Source organism: Pristiophorus japonicus, chromosome 22 (assembly GCF_044704955.1).
Source record: "Pristiophorus japonicus isolate sPriJap1 chromosome 22, sPriJap1.hap1, whole genome shotgun sequence".
In the NCBI taxonomy this organism is placed as follows: domain Eukaryota; kingdom Metazoa; phylum Chordata; class Chondrichthyes; family Pristiophoridae; genus Pristiophorus; species Pristiophorus japonicus.
The window spans coordinates 57,767,132-57,789,889 of NC_091998.1; the positions used below are offsets into that span (position 1 = coordinate 57,767,132).

At 44.5% G+C, this 22,758-nt stretch overlaps 1 protein-coding gene across 3 annotated transcripts in view; it reads left to right on the forward strand.

Moving 5' to 3' along the window:
- LOC139235052 (zinc finger MIZ domain-containing protein 1-like) overlaps positions 1-22,758 on the forward strand; it is a 293,638-nt gene that overhangs the window by 193,230 nt on the left and 77,650 nt on the right. For all 3 annotated transcript variants that reach the window (XM_070866173.1, XM_070866174.1, XM_070866175.1), the window contains 4 exons: positions 6,632-6,830; positions 9,052-9,324; positions 16,492-16,674; positions 22,483-22,563. In XM_070866173.1, coding sequence (XP_070722274.1) covers positions 6,632-6,830; positions 9,052-9,324; positions 16,492-16,674; positions 22,483-22,563 — 736 coding nt within the window. The remainder of the gene's footprint in view (positions 1-6,631; positions 6,831-9,051; positions 9,325-16,491; positions 16,675-22,482; positions 22,564-22,758) is intronic.

Sequence of the window (22,758 nt, forward strand, 5' to 3'; positions counted from 1 at the left end):
TCGGTGTCAATTTTTTTTGTATCCTAATACTCCTGTGAAGCGCCTTGGGACTTTTTACTACGTTAAAGGCGCTAGAAAAATACAAGATGTTGATGTTGTTGAACATGGAATTCCAAAAGGCGTTTGAGACAATGCCAAATAATAGGCTTGCCGGCAAAGTTGAAGCACATGGCATAAAAGAGACAGTGGCAGCATGGATAGGAAATTTGCCAAGTGACAGGAAACAGAGAACAGTGGTGAACAACCGTTTTCTGGACTGGAGGAAGATACTGGTGTTCCCTAGGGGTCGGTACTAGGACCACTGCTTTTTTTGATATCTATTAATGACTTGGACTTGAGTGTACAGGGCACAATTTCAAAATTTGCAGATGACATAAAACTCAATACACAACTATGGTGGTCCTTGCCCACCTTTATCTGCATCCATTAAGTTTTTTGAGCAAATACATAGCTTAATGTTATAAAATTGTTCAGATGATGTAAAGGGGAAAAAAAATCTCATGTCCCTTAATTATAACTTTAGTGATCACTATCAACATGCCAAACTATGTCCCACTCCTCCAAAGAAAGCACCGTTGTCTTATCTGAGGAGGAATAGGAAGAAGTGAAGGCAGTGCACACCACTGACTCTGTGGAATGTTTTATAATTCAGTTTGTAAGAGAAAGCACCTGCAGGGTAATGCCTCAATCGCAGGATACTCCACAGGAGAAAGCTTCTTCTGCATCTGACAAATGGGAATCTGGAGTTGTCCATTCAACTCCCCCTATCCCCACACAACATTCAGGCTCAGGATCTCTGCAGTGTTTTAAACGCTTTTCGGAGTGGTTTCCCCCATTGCACAATATGCAGAGGTTGCCTGGCCTTGGGTTAGCTGAGCAAGTTGGTTCTATCGTCAGTCTGGATATGACTACACTCTTTCATGCATCTCATTTCCACACTTTCTCGGAGTCTTCCGAAGTCGTGTAGTGGGATTACTGAGGTAGCCTGTGGTGCAGCTTTGCCTGATGTGACCCTCCCTTCAGAAATCGGTGCAGTGTTTCCATGCATATGAATCCTCTTTCCTAAGTTCTACTTCGTTATGTTTACAGTTTAACTACAAAGATGATCAGTAGCGACGATAACTACTCATCATTTCCTTTTAATCTATTAACATTTGGAATATTATTTATTTACCTTTTCATTGAATACTTATTAAATAAAGTTGTTTCATTGCGTCTGTGTCCATATTCTTTTCATTCAATACCAGAAGGCTGGTTGCCATTTCAGTTTTCTTTTTGTAAAAACGAAAGTGGTATAAGAACTGCAAGGTTCCCTGGTGTCAGGCTGTGGTTTACTTTCTGATGTTTGCATATGTCTACAGAGACTCAAATGGTTACTCATTTCTTTACTCTGCATATCGGAGCTGCCTATCTGAGTTGAGTTCTATTTGTAGTGTTCTGAAAAATGGCAGTTTTGCTCATTTTTTCCACTTGTACCGATTAGTTTAGATGATGTATAACTCAGCATACAGTAAAACACTTCTGTGAATTAACTGTAGAAAATGCAATTTTGGAGTAATTACCACAAGGGTAGGGTAAATATTAAAATAACTGTTCAGCTATAAGTACTAGGATTCCTACTGAAAGATGATTCCACACATATACTTCAACCTCATTGGAACCCCCCAAGCTATAAAAATTATGAAGATTACATTAGGCCTTGATAATTAATCAAAACATTACCAATTATTTTATTAGAATTATTATACAAAGAAAGAAAAGAAAGACCGACACTTATATAGCCCCTTTCACGACCTCGGTGCTTTACAGTCAATTAAGTACTTTTGTAATGTCGGAAACGCAGCAGCCAATTTGCGCACAGCAATTTCCCAGACAGCAAGGTGATAATGACCAGATAATCTGTTTTGTTATGTTGATTGAGGGATAAATATTGGCCAGGAATCCGGGAATAACTCCCCTGCTCTTCTTCGAAATAGTGCCATGGGATTTTTTACGACCACCTGAGAGAGCAGATGGGGTCTCAGTTTAACGTCTCATCCGAAAGACAGTGCAGCACTCCTTCAGCCTAGATTTTGTTCTTCAGTCTCTGGAGTGGGACTTGAACCCACAATCTTCTAATTCAGAGACGAGAGTGCTACCAACTGAGCCACAGAAAGCACCAAAGCATCCTTTAAATTACAGACCTCCTCCCCCAATTCGGCCTAGATAATGCTGAAAGATTGTTGATAAAAGCAACTGCCCTTCACAAGAATGGTGAGACCACCTTTACCCATTACCTCTGTTGCTTCCATGATTCTTACTTCTGACATTGAAACATAGAGTAACTTTCAGTCACTAAGTATTGTAGGCAGCATTTTACATGTTCCCATTGGAACCCTTTAACAATTCGGCTACTTCTTGGCAATTTATTATAAATCAGAAAGGATTTAAACTGTTACTTTAAAATATTTTATGCAGTTTTGCCGCTGTACTATTGCAAAAAGGACTCTGCCACATCAGGGCACGTTTATAGAAAAGCATTAAAGATGAATCTAGAATTCCAGGCTGTATGTCCTGAACAACAGAGGGGGTCTCTAAGATGTCAAGGGGCATATAGGGTAGGACAAAGGAAAAAAATGGAGGCTTATGACAGGTACTGAGGGCTCAAAACTGCATAAAGCCTAAAGGAGTATAGAAAATTAAAAAGGAAATTAGGAAAGCAAAGTGAGGGCATGAAAAAAATATTGCTAGTAAAATCAGGGAAAACCCAAATATGTTTTATAAATACATTAAGAGCAAGAGGATAACTAAAGAAAGAGTAATTACAGGGCAGTCAGCCTAACCTCGGTGGTTGGAAAATAATTGGAAAAATTTCTGAGGGACAGGATAAATCTTTATTTATAAAGACACGGATGAAGGGCCTATTAGAGACCATAAAGGTAACTTATGTATGGAAGGGGAAGACATGGGTATGGTTCGTGCTTAATGAATACTTTGCGTCTGTTTTCACAAAGTGGAGGGACGTGCAGCCATTGCAATCAAGGTGGAGGAATGTGAAATATTAGATGAAATAAACATAGTGAGAGAGGAAGTATTAAGGGGTTTGATATCTTTGAAAGTGGATAAGTTCTCAGGCCCGGATGAAATGTATCCCAGGCTGTTAAGAGAAGCTCTGACCATCATTTTCCAATCCTCTCTGGCTACAGGTATGGTGCTGGAGGACTGCTAACGTTGTAGCATTGTTTAAAAAGGGAGAAAGGGATAGACCGAGTAATTACAGGGCAGTCAGCCTAACCTCGGTGGTTGGAAAATAATTGGAAAAATTTCTGAGGGACAGGATAAATCTTTATTTATAAAGACACGGATGAATCAAGGACAGTCAACATGGATTTGTTAAGGGAAGGTCGTGTTTGAATAACTTGAATTTTTGGAGGAGGGAACAAGGATGAGAGTAATGCGTTTAATGTAGTCTACATAGATTTTAGCAAGGATTTTGATAAGGTCCCACATGGTAGACTAGTCATGAAAGTAAAAGCCCATTGGACCGAGGGCAAAGTGGCAAGTTGGATCCAAAATTGGCTCAGAGGCAGGAAGCAAAGGGTAATGGCCGATGGGTGTTTTTGTGACTTAAAGGCTGTTTCCAGTGGGTTCTGCAGGGCTCAGTACTAGGTCCCTTGCTTTTTGTGGTATATAGCAATGAATTAAGACTTGAATGTAGGAGGTATGATTCAGAAGTTTGCAGATGATACAAAAATTGGCCGTGTGTTGATAATGAAGAAGAAAGCTGTAGACTGCAGGAAGATATAGAAACATAGAAACATAGAAAATAGGTGCAGGAGTAGGCCATTCGGCCCTTCAAGCCTGCTCCGCCATTTAATAAGATCATGGCTGATCTGATCATGGACTCAGCTCCACTTCCCAGCCTGCTCTCCTTTATTCCCTTATCACTCAAAAATCTGTCTATCTCCACCTTAAATATATTCAATGACCCAGCCTCCACAGCTCTTTGGGTCAGAGAATTCCACAGATTTACAAACTTCTCAAAGAAATTTCTCCTCATCTTAGTTTTAACTGGGCGGCCTCTTATTCTAAGCCCCCTAGTTTTAGTTTTCTCTGAGTGGAAATATCCTCTCTGCATCCACCTTATCGAGCCCCCTCATTATCTTATATGTTTCGATAAGATCATCTCTCATTTTTCTGAACTCCAGTGAGTATAGGCCCAACCTACTCAACCTATCTTCATAAGTCAACCCCCTCATCTCCGGAATCAACCAAGTGAACCTTCTCTGAACTGCCTCCAGTGCAAGTATATCCTTCCTCAAATACGGAGATCAAAACTGTACACAGTACTCCAGGTGTGGCCTCACCAATACCCTGTACAGTTGTAGCAGGACTTCTCTGCTTTTATACTCTATCCCCCTTGCAATAAAGACCAACATTCCATTTGCCTTCCTTATTACTTGCTGTACCTGCATACTAACTTTTTGTGTTTCATGCACAAGGACCCCCAGGTCCCTCTGTATTGTAGCACTTTGCAATTTTTCTCCATTTAAATTATAATTTGCTTTTCTATATTTTCTGCCAAAGTGGATAACCTCACATTTTCCCACATTATACTCATCTGCCAAATTTTTGCCCACTCACAGCCTGTCTATATCACTTTGCAGATGTTTTGTGTCCATTTCACAATTTGCTTGATCTGTATAAAATGCTAGTTTGGCCACAGCTCGAGTACAGCGTACTAGAGAGGGTACAGAGGAGATTTACGAGGATGCTGCCTGAACTGGAGAATTTTAGATGTGAGGAAAGATTGGATAGTCTGGGTTTGTTTTCTTTGGAACAAAGGAGGCTGAAGGGAGACCTTATTGAGATGTATAAAATTATGAGGGACCTAGATAGAGTGGATAGGGATGACCTATTTCTCTTCGCAGAGAGATCAACAACCAGGGGTCATAGATTTAAAGTAATTGGTAGAAGGTTTACAGGGGATTTTGGAAGAAATGTCTTCACCCAGAGGGTGGTGTTAGTCTGGAACGCACTGCCTGACAGGGTGGTAGAGGCAGAAACCCTCATAGCATTTAAAAAGTACTTGGATGTGCATTTGAATTGCCGTAATCTACAAGGCTACGGACCAAGAGCTGGAAAGTGGGATTAAGCGGGATAGCTCTTTGTTGGCCGGCGCAGACACAATGGTCTAAATTTCTACGCTCTAAATTTCTATGATTCTGTAAGATGATCAGAGTTCTGGAAACTAGAAGTAAATTATTTAGCTTAGTGTGGTTGCAGCACAAGAGCACATGAATACAAAATGAATAAGTTTCAAGTAAGACTAAACATTAGATGGAATGTTTCTTTCCCAGAGAATAATGTATAGGTGGAATGGACTCCACAAATAGTTAATACTCTAAGTGATTGAATTTCTTTAAAAATGAGCTAAATATATATGATTAAGAACAGAATTGACAGTTTTAAGGACGAGTTGACAGCAATGAACAAATGCTGTGGAATATAATGGTCCCAGTACTTGGACTTAAAGTGTCATTTGTGGAATGCAATTCATCAGAGTTGCAAAATATGGGTTGTACAGTTTCATTAATATTCAAAATTTTGCTTGATTCATCTTTAGGCTAGGGAGATTTTATAGAGCCTTCATTTCTTGGAAGTTTTCTTGAATTCTAACTCCTCCTACATTCCAGGGTGTCAACAACACGAAAAACATGGCTTTCAATGTGAAACCAAAGTATGTGTTGCGTACAGATAGAACATTGATGTAGGCAGCCAGTGGAACTTACATGTGAAAATCCATAATGGGATGAAGAACAATGAAAGGAAGTAAGCCCGAAATGGGAAGACTTGTAACCGAGGAAGAATAGATAGAGCTGAGGATGCAGATATCGAGGTGGGAGTGGAGGCAGGAAAGACCATATAAAGTCAAAATGGGATTCTATTTGATACATAAGGGCATTAAAGATGCAAGCAAGGAAGTACATTTTGAATGTGTTCAAGGCGCTGCTAGGCCACAGGTCTGGGCACCCAATTATAGAAAGGATATTCGAACCATGGAAGGGAACACAGCAAAGATTTCCTAGATTGATACCAGAAATGCGAGGTCACAGTTATGAAGAAAAACACACATCTGGTTGTTTTACACTGGAGCAAAGGAGGATCTAATAGAGGGTACAAATGTTGAGATGGTAAAAAGTGAAAGATTGTTTGCTTATTGGTGAATCAGTTAAGGGGAGCATAGGCTGATGCGCATTACTCAAAGAACGAAAGGGGCAGTTAGAATAAATGTATTTACACAGGGTTATTAGAACATGGAATGCTTATCACAGAGGTTACTGGTACAATATAACTTCATTTGAAAGGGAGTTGGATAAATATTTGAAAAGAATATAAAAAGATAAGGAAATGGGATTTGAGTAGATAGCCCCAGTTGCAGCTATCATGGGCTAAATAGCTTCCTTTTGTGCTGTAATTTGAATGACGTAATGTGAACTGTAGCCAAGACTTTCTCTGTGTAACAGAAACTTTTTTGATTAATGAGGTTATACACCGCTGTCCTCCATGTGGCTCCGGAAGCAACCTTTCCAAGAGCATAGCATTTCTGATCAATTCTTTCCACTGACACTCACTTTCCTTTTGCTTTTAGTTACCCCGGTGGCCCGAATGGTTCTAGTGGAATGGGAATCCCTTCACATTCCAGGCCACCAACGCACTTCACCCAGCCGGCTGCTGCTGCGGCTGCTGCTGCTGTGGCTGCTGCTGCGGCCACTGCCACCGCCACTGCCACAGCCACCGTGGCTGCCCTGCAGGAGAAGCAGAACCAGGAGATGAGTCAGTATGGACCGGTAAGAACTGGACGTTATCTCTCGCTCATCTTCACTTTTTGAGTGGGCACCAGAGTGGCCAAGCAATACATCGACCAAACTATGGGAGTGTGGTTCGGGTAATAGACCAGTAACGCCCCTGAGCCATACTGGAACCCAGGTTTTTGGGTCACCTGGTGGGTCCCAATTCCAGGTGTGCACTGCTCCAACAGGGCAATGGAACAGTGCAGTGAAGAGGATTGTCTGCAACATCAGAAATTGGGACTGGCACAGATCATCCACATTTCATGAGATTTGTAAAGTGTACATTGCCATACATGCTGTGATTCCACTTACTCAACAGGAAGTGTTTTATCTAACTGCATATCGAATAATATTTTCATTTTCAAATCCCTCCAGAGCCACTTGCCATTCTACTGTATCCATGATTTCATCCAAGGTTGCGTCCTCACACACAACCTCCACCACACTGCTTTCTCCTCGCTCCATTCCTCCATTAGTGGCTGCTCGTCCCTCCAACTTCATGCCTAGGCTTCTCCTTGCCTTGTCTCCTCTCCCGCTCTGTTTCCAAACCCTCTTCAAAACTCTTCTTTTGGTACCCACTCCAAACTCCCCCTCCTTTTGTCACTTTTTACCATCCCATTCAGTGCTGACTGTTGAAGCACTTTCAGCTGACTTCCTGCCCATGAGCAGCATTCTAGAAATGATACTTGTTCGAATCTGTTTTGCCTCCAGTAATAGCTGGCAATATTACTCCCAATACTCGTCACAGCTTGCTTGGAATTATCAGTTGCATATTTGAAATTGCAAAGCAGAATGTCCCAGTGGATAGAGCGTAATGACATTTGTTTTCAATTCCCCAATTCTCTCCTCTCCTCTCTGACAGTCTTCAGGTAGCCAGCCATTCATTGTGTGTGAGCCTAGACAGCAAACAGCAACAGACTCAGGCTGGAGAGTGCATCACAGATGAGATCAATACTGCCTTCTCTCAATAGCCACTTCCAGCAGAGGTCACTAGATAGCCACCAGGATTGGGAGCCTGGCCGATTTCCTTCTGCATAACATAGGGGCGCTGTCAGCCCATTCGTGGCAGCTCAGTTGTAGTCCTGAGTGAGATAGCTAAGTCAGCAGACACTGAGAATTGAACTGGGACACTTGTGGTCTGGGTGATTTGGAGCTGCAGTGGATTGGGCTTCAATTACTGGGCCTTTAAGGACTGCCTGGGATTTAATTCATGCATTCTGATTTGTCGGAAAATAAATCTCTTGCACTACTCTACAGGAAGATTATTTAAAATAAATTAAGTAACACTTTGTTTTTCATGTATGCTTTGACACATTTTGCTGTGTTTCTGAAAATTATTGCACAACAGTGATGGTGTTAATAAACCGTTCTTAGCGTGTGGTGCTGTCTCACATCCGCCAACAGAGACCTCCTGGACTTGACGAGTCCGAAGTCATTTCACTGCATTATGACAAGTGGGAGATTAAATGGGACAGTACAGAGGCAGCCCCGTGTTGAATGGCATTGTACAATATGTGGGAGGGCAGCTATTTCAGTCAGTATCGCATATCTGAGTTAAGACATCAAACAGCAACTAGAACTCTAATACGAAGGCAAAATACTGCGGATGCTGGAAGTCTGAACTAAAAACAGAAGATTTCCAGCATCCGCAGTATTTTGCTTGTGTCTTCGTGTTTAATTCACTGCCACTTTGCTTCTAGGAATGCCCACCTTGAGGTTCTGCTCCTCCCTGACAGGATTTCTGTTTGTGTCTCTTTCTTTGTTCAAAATCTGTTGCATCTCAAAACGTTTTTCAGTTCTGCCGAAAGGTCATTGACCTGAAACGTTAACTTTCTTTCTCTCTCCACAGATGCTGCCTGACCTGCTGAGGATTTCCAGCAACTATAACTAATTTTATTTGTTAATATTTGATTTCATACGATGCAATATAATATCTTGGCACTTTCTACACAATTAATTGTCCTTTGAAGTATAGTGACTGTACATGCATTTCCAATAATCATCTCTGGTTAGTGAGCAGGAGCAGAAATCAGGGATGATTTTCTGAGGTCACTTGTAGTGATCTTACTGCTGCCCCAGCAGAGATTAGCTGACTCAGCACAAAGGATCAATTCTGGGACCGTCCTCTTTTTATACGGCTCAAAGTGTCCATTCTGCTCGATGTTAGAACTTGGGGATTGCAGCAAAACACTTGATACCTGTTTTTATAATTTTTCAGATCAGTGCAGCCCAGTCCTATAATAACCAGTACATGACTCACTCAGGCCCTCGAGGTCCATCCCAGATGTCCACTGGAATGACCACAGGAGGAATGGCTGGGGCAATGGGACCATCAGGGATATCACACATGCCCATGAGCCACTCAAGGCCTCCCGGTATCAACCCTATGTTCAGTGCACAAAGCCAGCGAATGCCACAGCATGGATACCCAGGACCCCGTCCAACACAACAGATGCCTGGGCAAGGAGTAAAGAGGCCGTACGTCAGTGAGGTAAGCTTGTTGAATCATTCTTGCTTTCTACATCAGTCAATGCTAGTCCCAGACTGAGAAAATGTGTTTATTTTTTTCAAATTTCACTTCCCTATTTTAAAGGCATCTCCCTTCTTAGCTAAACCCATGCATCATCATCATCATCATCATAGGCAGTCCCTCGGAATCGAGGAAGACTTGCTTCCACTCTAAAAATGAGTCCTTAGGTGGCTGAACAGTCCAATACGAGAGCCACAGTTCCTGTCACAGGTGGGACAGATAGTCATTGAGGGAAAGGGTGGGTAAGACAGGTTTGCTGCACGCTCCTTCCGCTGCCTGCGCTTGATTTCTGCATGCTCTCGGCGATGAGACTCGAGGTGCTCAGCGCTCTACCGGATGCACATCTCCGGATGCACATCTTGCAACCCATGCACCACTTGCAACCCATGCACCACTTGCACTGGCTGGCAACTTATTACCAGGCCTCTCCTCAAATAAACCGGTACATGTGGAGAGATTATCCCCCACACCTTCCTCCCCTGTTGAAGTGGATATTTCTATTCACTACTTCCCCATGACAGCACATCTATGATCAGTGATAATTCGGCATATGTAGGATCACTACTGCACACCCACATCCCACTGCTCTCTGTCTACCATACCATGTACACGTCCTTCTCTGAAGTAAATTTCAATCACTTTTTAAGCGAGTGTGCTGACTAGGGCAACGTTGTTCCACCATGGATAACATGCAAAGCCACTTGTGGTTATTAACTTGAGTGACGTTATCACACGAATACTTAATGTATCATACCAAATTTCCCTCTCCGCTGTTTTAACAGACCATTAAGTGGTTGTACAATAAGGTCGTTCATAGTCATTTCCAGGGTGTTATGATTTATTTTACTCGTGTTCAACACAGGAAGGCTCCTGCTGTCAGCAGAAACGGCCAACTCACTTTGGCTTTTAGATGCAATTTGAGCAGCATCACTCGAACCCGATAAGACCCGGAATAAAAGTGGTACCACAGCTCTTTAGGAGCTCCACAATTCCACGATAGGATGTGTGCTCTCCCATGATTGATATGGTGAGTTGCCAATCTGCACTGCTGTCAGGGGAGGGCCAAAGTAGAGTCCAGGCAGTTTCGAAGAAGGTTCACATATGAAGAATGGTCACCTGGGAAAGGTACCAGTGGTCTACTCTTATCCATGGAACTCTACCCGAACGACACTCGACTGCCTTGAAGAGAGGAGGAGATAAAACAATGTTGAAAAGATTGAATCTGGGGTGTTGAACCTGTTGGTTGGATGCCTTGTGTTCTGCTGCCCACTGATGGGATTCCACATTTCAAATGTAAAATCATTTGAATAAAGCTGCCATGAAATTTAAATGTTAAATTAGATCTGTGTCTGTGAGATCAGAAGATAGATTTGGTGGAAACTGCGACTATTTTGTGGCAGGCAAATAAACCCCACACTTCAAAAGTGTAAAAGTACTGCCTACTGGGCAGTCAGCACATTGAGAGAATCAGTGGCACTGGTTTGTGGTGACTAAATATGTCAAATTCTGTTTTCATCCACCAGTGTCAGCTGTGGCTCAGTGGGTAGCACACTCGCCTCTGAGTCAGAAGGTTGTGGGTTCAAAGTCCCACTCCAGGGACTTGAGCACATAAATCGAGGCTGACACTCCCAGTGCAGTACTGAGGGAGCGCTGCACTGTCAGAGGTGCCGTCTTTTGGATGAGACGTTAAACCGAGGCCTCTTCTGCCCTCTTAGGCGGACGTAAAAGATCCCATGGCTCTATTTCGAAAAACGCGGTGTCCTGGCCAATATTTATCCCTCAATCAACATAACAAAATCAGATTATCTGGTTATTATCACATTGCTGTCTGTGAGAGCTTGCTGTGCGCAAATTGGCTGCCTCATTTCCTACTTTACAACAGTGACTACACTTCAGAAAGTTCTTCATTGGCTGTAAAGCGCTTTGAGACATCCGATGGCCGTGAAACGTTTTTCTTATTCATTGCATGACATTAGGGAATTTTACTGGTGTTTTGACAATTCAATTCAATTCAGTTTCTCCGTGAAACCCCAAATTAATGGCCATTACAGGATGGCATGACTGCCAGCTCCTGAACCAGCATTTACCAAAATGTTGCTGTATATTGTATAGCTTTAGGTTGCTTTTACATTTAATATGAGGAATCTTTGGTTTTATTTCGGGACAGCTACCTTTGTCTGTCACTCCCCCTTTTCCCCTCTGCATCAGGGACACCCCGGGGTTTCTGTAGCTCGGCTGTAAATGTAGAGCCCCCGAGTTACGACCCACGAGCAGCTCTCGCATTTGTTTTAATTAAGCCACAACCCTAGCCACGTTTCTGGAGCAAATGATGCCGCCGATTTACAATCTGGAGTGCAGTCCAGCAGGCAGAGAACCGTGCGCCTGCAGTCAGTCCATTGTGTAAAGCCACCCAAACAATATCCCCGTGTAATCTGTGTGTTGCTGAAAGCAAGCTCTTCATTTTCCAGTCTAAATTTCCCATGCACAAACCAGTGTTAAAAGCTGAACTGAGGCACTAAGAGGTTGCACTTGTGGTTCTTTTTTGCTAAATAATGAATACTGTCTGTTTTAGAAGGCCTTTTAATTCAGTTTGTTTAAAGTTAATTATAAGATTCACTGACTAATGTAACTGAAGACATTTCAAGCATATCACTGCCTGTAAACACAACACATCAAAACAAGCCAAATATTACACAGAGCCCTAGTTTATAAAAGGTAGCCAATTAGGAGTTTGCAGCAAGACATTTCACGGCACTCTGTTAGATTGATTAGATTCACACATCAATTTATCGAATCATAGAATGGTTACAGCACGGAAGAAGGCCATTCAGCCTGTCGAGCCTGTGCCGGCAGATTTAATGGGAGATTTCCCCAGACATGGATTCTTGAGCAGTCCAGGAATAGATAGACCAGGAATAAAAGTTCTCACTGGGGAAAAGCTAATTTTACCAAGCTGCGATGTGATTTAGCCAAAGTGGACTGTAAACAGCTACTGGAAGGTAAATCAGTATCAAGAGTGGTAGGCATTCAATGAGGATCCTGAGGGATCAGGGTAAGTATGTTCCTTTAAAGAAAAAGGGTGGGACTAACAAATCTAGAGCCCCCTGGATGTTAAGGGGCATAAAGGTTGGGATAAATTTAAACAAAGGGGAGGCTTATAACAGATACTGAGGGCTCAATACTGCAGAAAGTCTAGAGGAGTATAGGGTGTGCAGGGGTGAAATTAAAAAGGAAATTAGGAAAGCAAAGCGAGAGCATGAAAAATTTTGGCAAGTAAAATCAAGGAAAAATTAAAATGTTTTATAAATACATTAAGAGCAAGAGGATAACTAAAGATAGAGTGGGGTCTATTAGAGACTATAAAGGTAATCTGTATGCAGAGGCGGATGGTTCTTAATGAATTCTTTGCGTCTGTTTGCACATAAGAAAGGGGCGATGCAGACACTGCAATCAGGTAGGAGGAGTGTGAAATATTAGATGAAATAACCATAGTGAGAGGGGAAGTATTATGGGATTTAGCGACTTTGAAAGTGGACAAATCCCCAGGCCCGGATTGAAATGTATTCCAGGCTGTTAAGAGAAGCAAAAGAGGAAATAGCAGATGCTCTGACCATCATTTTCCAATCCTGTCTGGCTACAGGTGTGGCGTGGAAGGACTGGAGGACTTCTAACATTGTACCTTTGTTTAAAAAGGGAGAAAGGGATACGCCGAGTAATTACAGGCTAGTCAGCCTAACCTCGGTGGTGGGAAAATTATTGGAGAAAATTCTGAGGGACAGGATAAATCTTCATTTAGAAAGACACGGATTAAGCAAGGACAGTCAGCGTGGATTTATTAAGGGAAGGTCGTGTCTGACTAACCTGATTGAATTTTTCGAGGAGGTAACCAGGAGGGTCGATGAGGGTAGTTCATTTGATGTAATGTATATGAATTTTAGCAAGGCTTTTGATAAGGTCCCTCATGGCACACTGGTCATCAAAGTAAAAGTCCATGGGATCCAAAGCAAAGTGGCAAGTTGGATCCAAAACTGGCTCAGTGGCAGGAAGCATTGATTGATGGGGACTTTTGTGACTGGAAGGCTGTATCCAGTGGGGTTCCGCAGAGCTCAGTGCTGGGTCCCTTGCTTTTTGTGGTAATGGCTTAGACTTGAATGTAGGGGGTATGATTAAGAAGTTTGCAGATGTTACAAAAATTGGCTGTGTAGTTCATAATGAAGAAAGCTGTAGACTGCAGGAAGATATCAATGGTCAGGGGGGCAGAAAAGTGGCAAAGGAAATTCAATCCGGATAAGTGTGGGGTAATGCATTTGGGGAGGTCTAACGGCAAGGGAATACACATTAAATGATAGGACACTGAGAAGTGTAGAGGAACAAAGGGACCTTGGAGTGCATGTCCACAGATCCCTGAAGGTAGCAGGCCAGATAGATAAAGTGGTTAACAAGGCACATGGAATACTTGTCTTTATTAGCTGAGGCATAGAATACAAGAGCAGGGAGGTTATGCTTGAACTGTATAAAACACTAGTTAGGCCACAGCAAGAGTACTGCGGCACAGTACAAGAAAGATGTGATTGCACGAGAAAGGGTACAGAGGAGATTTACGAGGATGTTGCCTGGATTGGAGAATTTTAGCTGTGAGGAAAGATAGGCTGGGTTTTCGTTTTTTTGGAACAGAGGAGGCTGAGGGGAGACCTTATTGAGGTGTATAAAATTCTGAGGATCCTAGTTAGAGAGGACAGGAAGGACCTATTTCCCTTAGCAGAGGGGTCAACAACCAGGGGGCATAAATTTAAAGTAATTGGTAAGAGGTTTGAGGGGAACTGACCGGTGCCCGGGTAATGTCCGGAACTGACCGGTGCCCGGGTAACGCCCGGAACTGACCGGTGCCCGGGTAACGCCCGGAACTGACCGGTGCCCGGGTAACGCCCGGAACTGACCGGTGCCCGGGTAACGCCCGGAACTGACCGGTGCCCGGGTAACGCCCGGAACTGACCGGTGCCCGAGTAACGCCCGGAACTGACCGGTGCCCGAGTAACGCCCGGAACTGACCAGTGCCCGGGTAACACGGGGAACGGACCGACGCCCGGGCAATGCCCAGATCCGACTTATAATTCTGTAACAGAGACGTGGCCCGGAAACATTTTTCTCGTGTTAAAACGTCACACTTCAAATCCAAAATCTACAGATCTCCTGCTCTTGACTGCATGTAAATGTTGGTCCCTTAGAAGATGAAAAGGGGGATTTAATAATGGGAAATGTGGAAATGGCTGAGACCGTAAACAATTATTTTGCTTCGGTCTTCACAGTGGAAGACACAAAAACCATGCCAAAAATTGCAGGCCACAGGAATGTGGGAAGGGAGGACCTTGAGACAATCACTATCACTAGTGGGGGGTAGTGCTGGATAGGCTAATGGGACTCAAGGTAGATAAGTCCCCTGGTCCTGATGAAATGCATCCCAGGGTATTAAAAGAGATGGCGGAAGTTATAGCAGATGCATTCGTTATAATCTACTAAAATTCTCTGGACTCTGGGGAGGTACCAGCGGATTGGAAAGCAGCTAATGTAACGTCTCTGTTTAAAAAAAGGGGGCAGGCAAAAGACAGGTAACTATAGGCTGGTTAGTTTAACATCTGTAGTGGGGAAAATGCTTGAAACTATCATTAAGGAAGAAATAGCGGGATATCTCGATAGGAATAGTGCAATCAAGCAGACGCAGCATGGATTCATGAAAGGGAAATCATGTTTAACTAACTTACTGGAATTCTTTGAGGATATAACGAGCATGGTGGATAGAGGTGTACCGATGGATGTGGTGTATTTAGATTTCCAAAGGCATTCGATAAGGTGCCACACAAAAGGTTACTGCAGAAGATAAAGGTACGCGGAGTCAGAGGAAATGTATTAGCATGGATAGAGAATTGGCTGGAGAACAGAAAGCAGAGAGTCGGGATAAATGGGTCCTTTTCCGGTTGGAAATCAGTGGTTAGTGGTGTGCCACAGGGATCAATGCTGGGACCACAACTGTTTATAATATACATAGATGACCTAGAAGAGGGGACAGAGTGTAGTGCAACAAAATTTGCAGATGACACTAAGATTAGTGGGAAAGCGGGTTGTGTAGAGGACTCAGAGAGGCTGCAAGGAGATTTGGATAGGTTAAGCGAATGGGCTAAGGTTTGGCAGATGGAATACAATGTCGGAAAGTGTGAGGTCATCCACCTTGGGGGAAAAAAACAGTAAAAGGGAATATTATTTGAATGGGGAGAAATTACAACATGCTGTGGGGCAGAGGGACCTGGGGGTCCTTGTGCATGAAACTCTTTCCCAAAAGGTTAGTTTGCAGGTGCAGCAAGTAATCAGGAAGGCGAATGGAATGTTGGCCTTCATTGCGAGAGGGATGGAGTACAAAAGCAGGGAGGTCTTGCTGCAACTGTATAAGGTATTGGTAAGGCCGCACCTGGAGTACTGCGTGCAGTTTTGGTCACCTTACTTAAGGAAGGATATACTAGCTTTGGAAGGGGTACAGAGACGATTCACTAGGCTGATTCGAGAAATGAGGGGGTTACCTTATGATGATAGATTGAGTAGACTGGGTCTTTACTCCTTGGAGTTCAGAAGGATGAGGGGTGATCTTATAGAAACATTTAAAATCATGAAAGGGATAGACAAGATAGAGGCAGAGAGGTTGTTTCCACTGGTAGGGGAGTCTCGAACTAGGGGGCACAGCCTCAAAATACGGAGGATCCAATTTAAAACCGAGTTGAGAAATAATTTCTTCTCCCAGAGTGTTGTGAATCTGTGGAATTCTCTGCCCAAGGAAGCAGTTGAGGCTAGCTCATTGAATGTTTTCAAGTCAAAGATAGATAGATTTTTAACCAATAAGGGAATTAAGGGTTACGGGGAGAGGGCGGGTAAGTGGAGCTGAGTCCACGACCAGATCAGCCATGATCTTATTGAATGGCGGAGCAGGCTCGAGGGGCTAGATGGCCTACTCCTGTTCCTAATTCTTATGTTCTTATGTTCTTTGAACATTGGACATTCTTGATTTCAGGGCATGTTTTCTATTTAAAGCATCTTTTGCAGTGTGATTGTTTTGCTGATAGTTCTGTTATTAATCTCCTGCAGCAGAGCTATCCAGGACAACAATATGGGCCTAACAGCCAGTACCCTAGCCAGCCCAGCCAATACGCTTCTGCAAACTCCCAGCGATCCATTCCTTCTCCCAACTATCCTGCACATCGGATGCCAGGCCAGCAAAACACAGGACAATACCCCATGCCCCCGGGCACAATGGGGCAGTATTACAAGGTAAGAAAGAAAGTCGAATTGAATATGGAACTTCTCTTTTTCAACTTCAAACTGTGCATAAATTGGCTGCTGCATTTGCCTACATGAAAGCAGCGACTATATTTCTGAAGAAATTCATTAGCCGTGAAATACCTGAGGATGAAAAGCATCGCCTCCTAATCTCCAACAATGTCACAAGAACACCCGCACCTGCAGTTTACCCTCCCAAGTCACACACCATCTTGACTCGGATATATAAAGGCATTTCTTCATTGTTACTGCAGCAGTATTTTGGAACTTCCTATCTAACCCCATTGTTGGGAGCACCATCACCATAAAAACAGTAGCAGTTTGAGGAGAAGGCCCAGCACCACCTTGTCAGAGCAACTAGAGCGAAGAATTAAGTGAAGACAGAGCGTACATAGCCCTCTGGGGTAGAGAAATCCAAAGATTCGCAACCCTGTCAGTGGAGAAATTTCTCTTGTAATAATGTAGAGCCTTATCGCATCAAAATGTTTCAAAGTGCATCACACAATGGATTATTTTTGAAGCACATTAATTATAGGCCTTAAAATATTTTTGCTCTCCTTTCAAGCATAGCACCCCACTATGATGGAATTGATTAATTTACCCTACAGATTAATGAAAGGCATCACCTTCCTTTGTAGGAATTGGCTATTGTGTACACTATTTTGGGAAAAGAATTTGTCTGCTTTGTGCCACACATGAGCGCCACAAACTGCGTTGCCAGCTAATGCCATTTCCTGAGCCGCACTCCATAATTAATCTTACCAGTAGCGCTGCAGGTAAACTCACTCGCCATCATGGAGATCGTGAGGCCAGTGAGTGTGGAACGCTCACTGTTCACTCGATCTCCCAACTTCCTTATAGCCAATGGAATTCCCAGTTGGAGTTAACGACAGGTTGAGATGGCGTGCAGTAGCAGGAAGCCGGCTCCTGCAATGCTATTTAAAGGGATCATCACCAATCACTCGCACCAGACAGGTTTGTGAAGTTTGAGTGGCTTTGTGTTGGTTCCTGCTACTGCAAGTTTTCTTTAGCAATGTCAAGGTTCTTTGATAGCAGTAGTATTCTGGCAAGTACAAAACTTCATAATTATTTCGAGTAAGATTTAAACCACAACACTTGCTAAGATTAATGGGGGCTATACTGGCATTCGGCCTCCCCCTGACTCTATAGCTGAGGAAGCGGAGGCAGCGAGAAAGATGGGAACATGTGCGCAGAGGGAGGAGGAGGGCAATCAGTGCTCTCAACAGGAGGCTGTACCCTCTGAAGGTATTTCGAGAGCACTTCTCCGACCTTCAATTAAACAAGGAGCAGTGTATTGGAAGGCTCCGTTTCGCCAAGGAGGTGGTCACAGAATTCTGCCACCTCCCCCAACCAGACCTCTAGCCTCAGCCTTGGACGACCACGGCTCTCCCAGTGGCAGTCAAGATCACTGTGGCCTTCCATACCTTCGCCAGGGGAACCTTCCAGTCTGCAGCCGGAGACGTAGCTAACATCTCGCAGTTCGCTGTTCATCGCTGCATTCCGGAGGTCACTGAGGCGCTCTCTAGTGGGAGAAGGGACGACATTGGCTTCCCCATCACCAGAGAGAAGCAAGACGATGAGCAGACGATGACCGTCTCCCGGACGGTCCGTGACCAGCTCATCAGACTCCGCTCCGATTGAATGAAACCCCAGATCCCCATTTCTCACCACATCCCCATCATACCATCCCTGTCACAGGCCACTTCTCAATGCAAAGTTGAAATGAGAGACACCACAAAAAAATTCAAATAGAATTAATAAATTTATTTATACACATATAACATCAATGCTATTAACTAATCGCACTTGTGCAATCCCTTAGTGCCTGTTGTTCGTGTGCCTTTTCCTATTCTAGTGCTCCTTCGAAGTGCTCTCACAGTAGCTGCAGCACTTCCGTGCGGGACACTTCCAATGGCCTTGCAGGTCGACCTCAACAAGCTCTGGACCTAGAAGGCCCGGCTGTAGACTGCACCACCTCGGCGAGAGCGGCAGCAGTCTGGGTTAGCTGGATGACGGGTAGCGACAAGGGCACTGGCGAAGTGGCAGTGGTGGGAGCAGGAATACTGTTGTCCTGCGAGAGGACAGCAGGTTTCTGCTCCACTGACCCACTGCCACTCCCCCGAGCCAGCAATCGGTTGGAGCCGATTGCTGGCCTGCTGCGACACCGTGAAAGCTGCAGTCTACGGTGGTAGACCCAGCCATGATGGCAGCAGTCAGAGATTGGGTGGCATCAAGCAGAGACTGCATGAGAGCAGTCTGAGCTTCTGCTGCAGTACTAAGATGTTGGGTCGCTTCCGCTTGTGCTGCAATGGAAGTTGGGACATCGCCCATCATGCGTGCCATCACGTCTAGCTCGCCACGGTCTCTCTGGGAGTCTACCATTATTTACAGACTGGAAATGATGGGCTCCATACTCCTGCGCAGAGCCTTGTGCAATGTTGGAGGCGGTTTCCTCCACGCTCCATGCCATTGCTGAGGCTCTGTGGCAGCCTTGCCATTGCACCTATCATTTCCATGTGCATGCCCATCGAGGTCCTCATCTGAGTCCTGTGCAGCAGAACTCGCCCATCGAAGAGCTGGTCCCCAAGCTATCCTTTTGGCCCGGCCCACTTGTGCCTGGTGCCTCACCCTGTGCAGATCCCGCTACTGCACTAGCCTCTAAAGAATCCGTAGTGCCAATATGTGAGCTGGTGCCTGCGGGGGAGACACGCAGTGACACAGTGTGTTTTTCCTCCTCCTTCTCCTGCCTCACTCTCTGCAGTGCCCTCAGGGACAGGCTGCTCAGGTGCTGGCTGATTATCTGAAAGGAGAAAGGCACAAGAGGCGGGTTATGGTGAGGGGAGTGAGGCAGGATGGCAGAAATGCATGCATACAAAATGAGTAGATTGAAAGTGGGAAAGGATTGTGGGATGTGAGAAGCATGAGTAGGCCATGGTGCCCGCGAACTGGTGCCCAATGATCTGCTCGATTCTCCAAGTCTCTTGAGATGTTCAATGTGGGCCAGGCCCCCCCTCGTGTATCCATTCCTTCTCACTGGTTGTGAACCACCTTGGCCTGCAAGAGACAGGAAAGTGTGTGAGTGAGTGTGGTGCAATATGTTTGAGTGATGTGCCTGCCATAGTTGAATAGCTGTCGTGTGCAAGATGTGGGTGGAGGTGTGGTGCTTTGGGCTTGTGGTCTGTAGCATTTGTTGAAGCCTTCATTCACCCTGACCACCCGTGTGAGCTTGCACTATGTGTAGGTCCTGGGGAGCACAGTGTTGTCAGTGACGTGCTGTGCTACCTCCTGCCACATGGCACAGAACACTTATGGCAAGGGCCTCCTGCCAGTTGGTGGGTACAGGACCGCCCTCCCCTCCACCACTAAAACCAACGCCTCCAAAGCTTCATCAGAGAACCTCCGGGCTCTCTCCCTGGGGCGGCGATTGGCTTGTGCTTCTGCTTGTTAGGATTGTTGAGGCAGCTGCACACCCAACAATGCTGAGAATGAGGTGCTGCAGCATCAACGAACCTCCTCTTTAAGTAGTGAAAAACACTTGTGGCAATTAGACTGCCCTGATACTAGTCCAGCTTTTTAGTGCAATGCCAATGAGCTTGGGTTTTTAGACTAGATTTTAATGAGTGAGCACGAATTTTGTGTGCAGTCTAGATTTTCACCTGGTGCTACTTTATTTTTAGTCTAAACACGGCCCATTCCTTGGCTGTAACTAATTTCTATCCCTATAAAACTATTATAAAAGTGCAGATTGGAGAATTAGCACGAGTGTTGTAATCTGGCACTGCCTCACATTCCCTTTACGTGCAGCTCCCCACTGAGAGTGCAGGAGTGGTGAAATTACCCTTCTATCCATAATCAGATTCTTCCAGTGGTGCCATGGCATCTTTGACATTCAATTGAGTCACTAAAACAGGCAGATGAGTGCCAAGAGAGAGCACCTCCAATAATGTAACATTCCCACAATACTGCACTGCACTGTTAGCCTAGCTTATGAGAAAGAGAGAACTTGAATTTATATTTGCACCTTTAATGACCATTATATGCTCCAGTCTCTCGAGTTGGTCTTGAACCCATAACCATCTGACTGAGAGACAAGAGTGCTACCACTGATGCCTTAAGCGAGCTCAAATGCTAGTATAGGCAGAGACCCACAAGCTTCTGGCCACGAGACAATGTGCTATGCACTGAGTCAAGCTGACACATATCTATCAGCTTCACTTTCTAACTGGAATAAATGATCTTCTGGAATTAGATACAGTAGTTACTTAATTGGAGTAAAGCCCAAATTGTAACCATGAAAAGAATGCGGGAAATCTGAAATGAAATCAGAACATGCTGAAAATACAGAGCAGATCTTCCAGCATCTTAAAGAGATGACATATTAAAATTTCAGGTGGAACTGGTTCTCCACCTGACGTACTCTCTTCAAATGCTGATGGACTTGCTGTGTAATTCCAGTATTTTCTGTTTTTAACCCAGATTATAATAACCTTGTTAATTTTTTAAAATTTGTCTGTAATCTTTGCAGGGTCGAGCCACAATTGTTCATCATCTGACTGAGAGACAGCATTGCTGTGTCTTTACTGTTCCTGATCAGTGAGATGGAGATGGGGACACTATAAAGCTACACTATAAAACCAGTGAAACTCCCAGCAGATGTTTAGCTGTATTGCCAAGGCACTGAATACTGGAAATCTGAAATAAAAACAGAAAATGCTGAAAATAAACAGAAGGCCCAGAATGTGCTACGAGCCAGGATTGCAGTAGATATCGCTACAAACGCCACTGGGCACAAGAGGAAAATGTAGCCAGAGCTCCCATTACTGATCACTATTCAGTTAGCCCTGCTTGAAAATTTGCATGCACAGATCAACTGAGGACAGGATTGGGCTTGGCTCTGATGAATCCCAAAATAGAAAAGTGTACTGACACCCAACCGATGATTTAAACTCTCCACCCTGCAGAACCCAGGAAGACAGTTTAAGTCGCCCGTGGGACTCACCCGCTGACGTCCCGCACCAATCATGCAGGCTACAATCTTAACCTGAGCAGGTTAGAAGGACAGCCACTGGAAAGCATATAGGGGTCCTTCTTTAAATATGCAGATCATGCTCTGATGATGTCATCAGGAGCCCTGACTGCTATTTAAACGTGGACCTGAGTAGGGAAACCATTGTCACTTTCCTTGCAGGTACGGGAAGAGGAGTCGGGGCGGAAAGAGGACTTTTTACTTTCCTTGTAATGCCAGGAGGAGCAGGAGTGCTCCTCCAGGACCCACAAGGGAGGTTTCGGCCTTTCCTGCCCTGGGCTCCCCACGCACCAATCGTGAGATCCTCCCGGAATGCGCCTCCGCGACTTCTCCGAGTACCGTTCCGCCTGCTACCTGAAACCGCCATTCTGCCTGCTGGCCAGCTCCTGTTCCCACTGCTTTCAGATGGGCCAGGGGCATGGCGATGAGGCTCAGGAATTACAATCTCTCGTGTCTCACAGTTCCATGGTCAGGGTGGTTTCCCACCCATTCGACTCCCGCCCCAAGTTAAATTTGGGGCTTCACTGCCCAGGCTTACATGTGGACAACAGCAATTTGGGTGAAGAAGTGGAAACGTGCTGTCCACATGCCTCTTGAGAAGAAGAGGAGGAGGAAGGAAAGAAACGGACAAGAATAAAGCCCTTGCCTCTGCCCCTCACGATGTTGAGAGAAAGATCAGTTTTGGTGATGAATTGTACTGTGATGTTTGGAGCTGTTGATGTCAGCATCTCCTGTGCATTTTTCTTTTGCAGACATCTGAGCAGTATAATGGGCAGAGTAACAGCTTCGCGAGTGGCAACTACAGTAACTACACTCAGGCCAATATTAATGGGGTATGTACAGATTCTGCATTCCACCTCGAACTTACAGCACTAGGCAATGAAAGTAGCTGAGCTTTGCATATGCCATTCAATCCTTCAATGTCCTGTAATTCACACAAGATTTGTGTGTCATTTGGAGGTTCACACTATCTAGGGATGTTAATTAATTTGTTACTGCAGTAAAGGCAAGTACAAAATTACCAACAC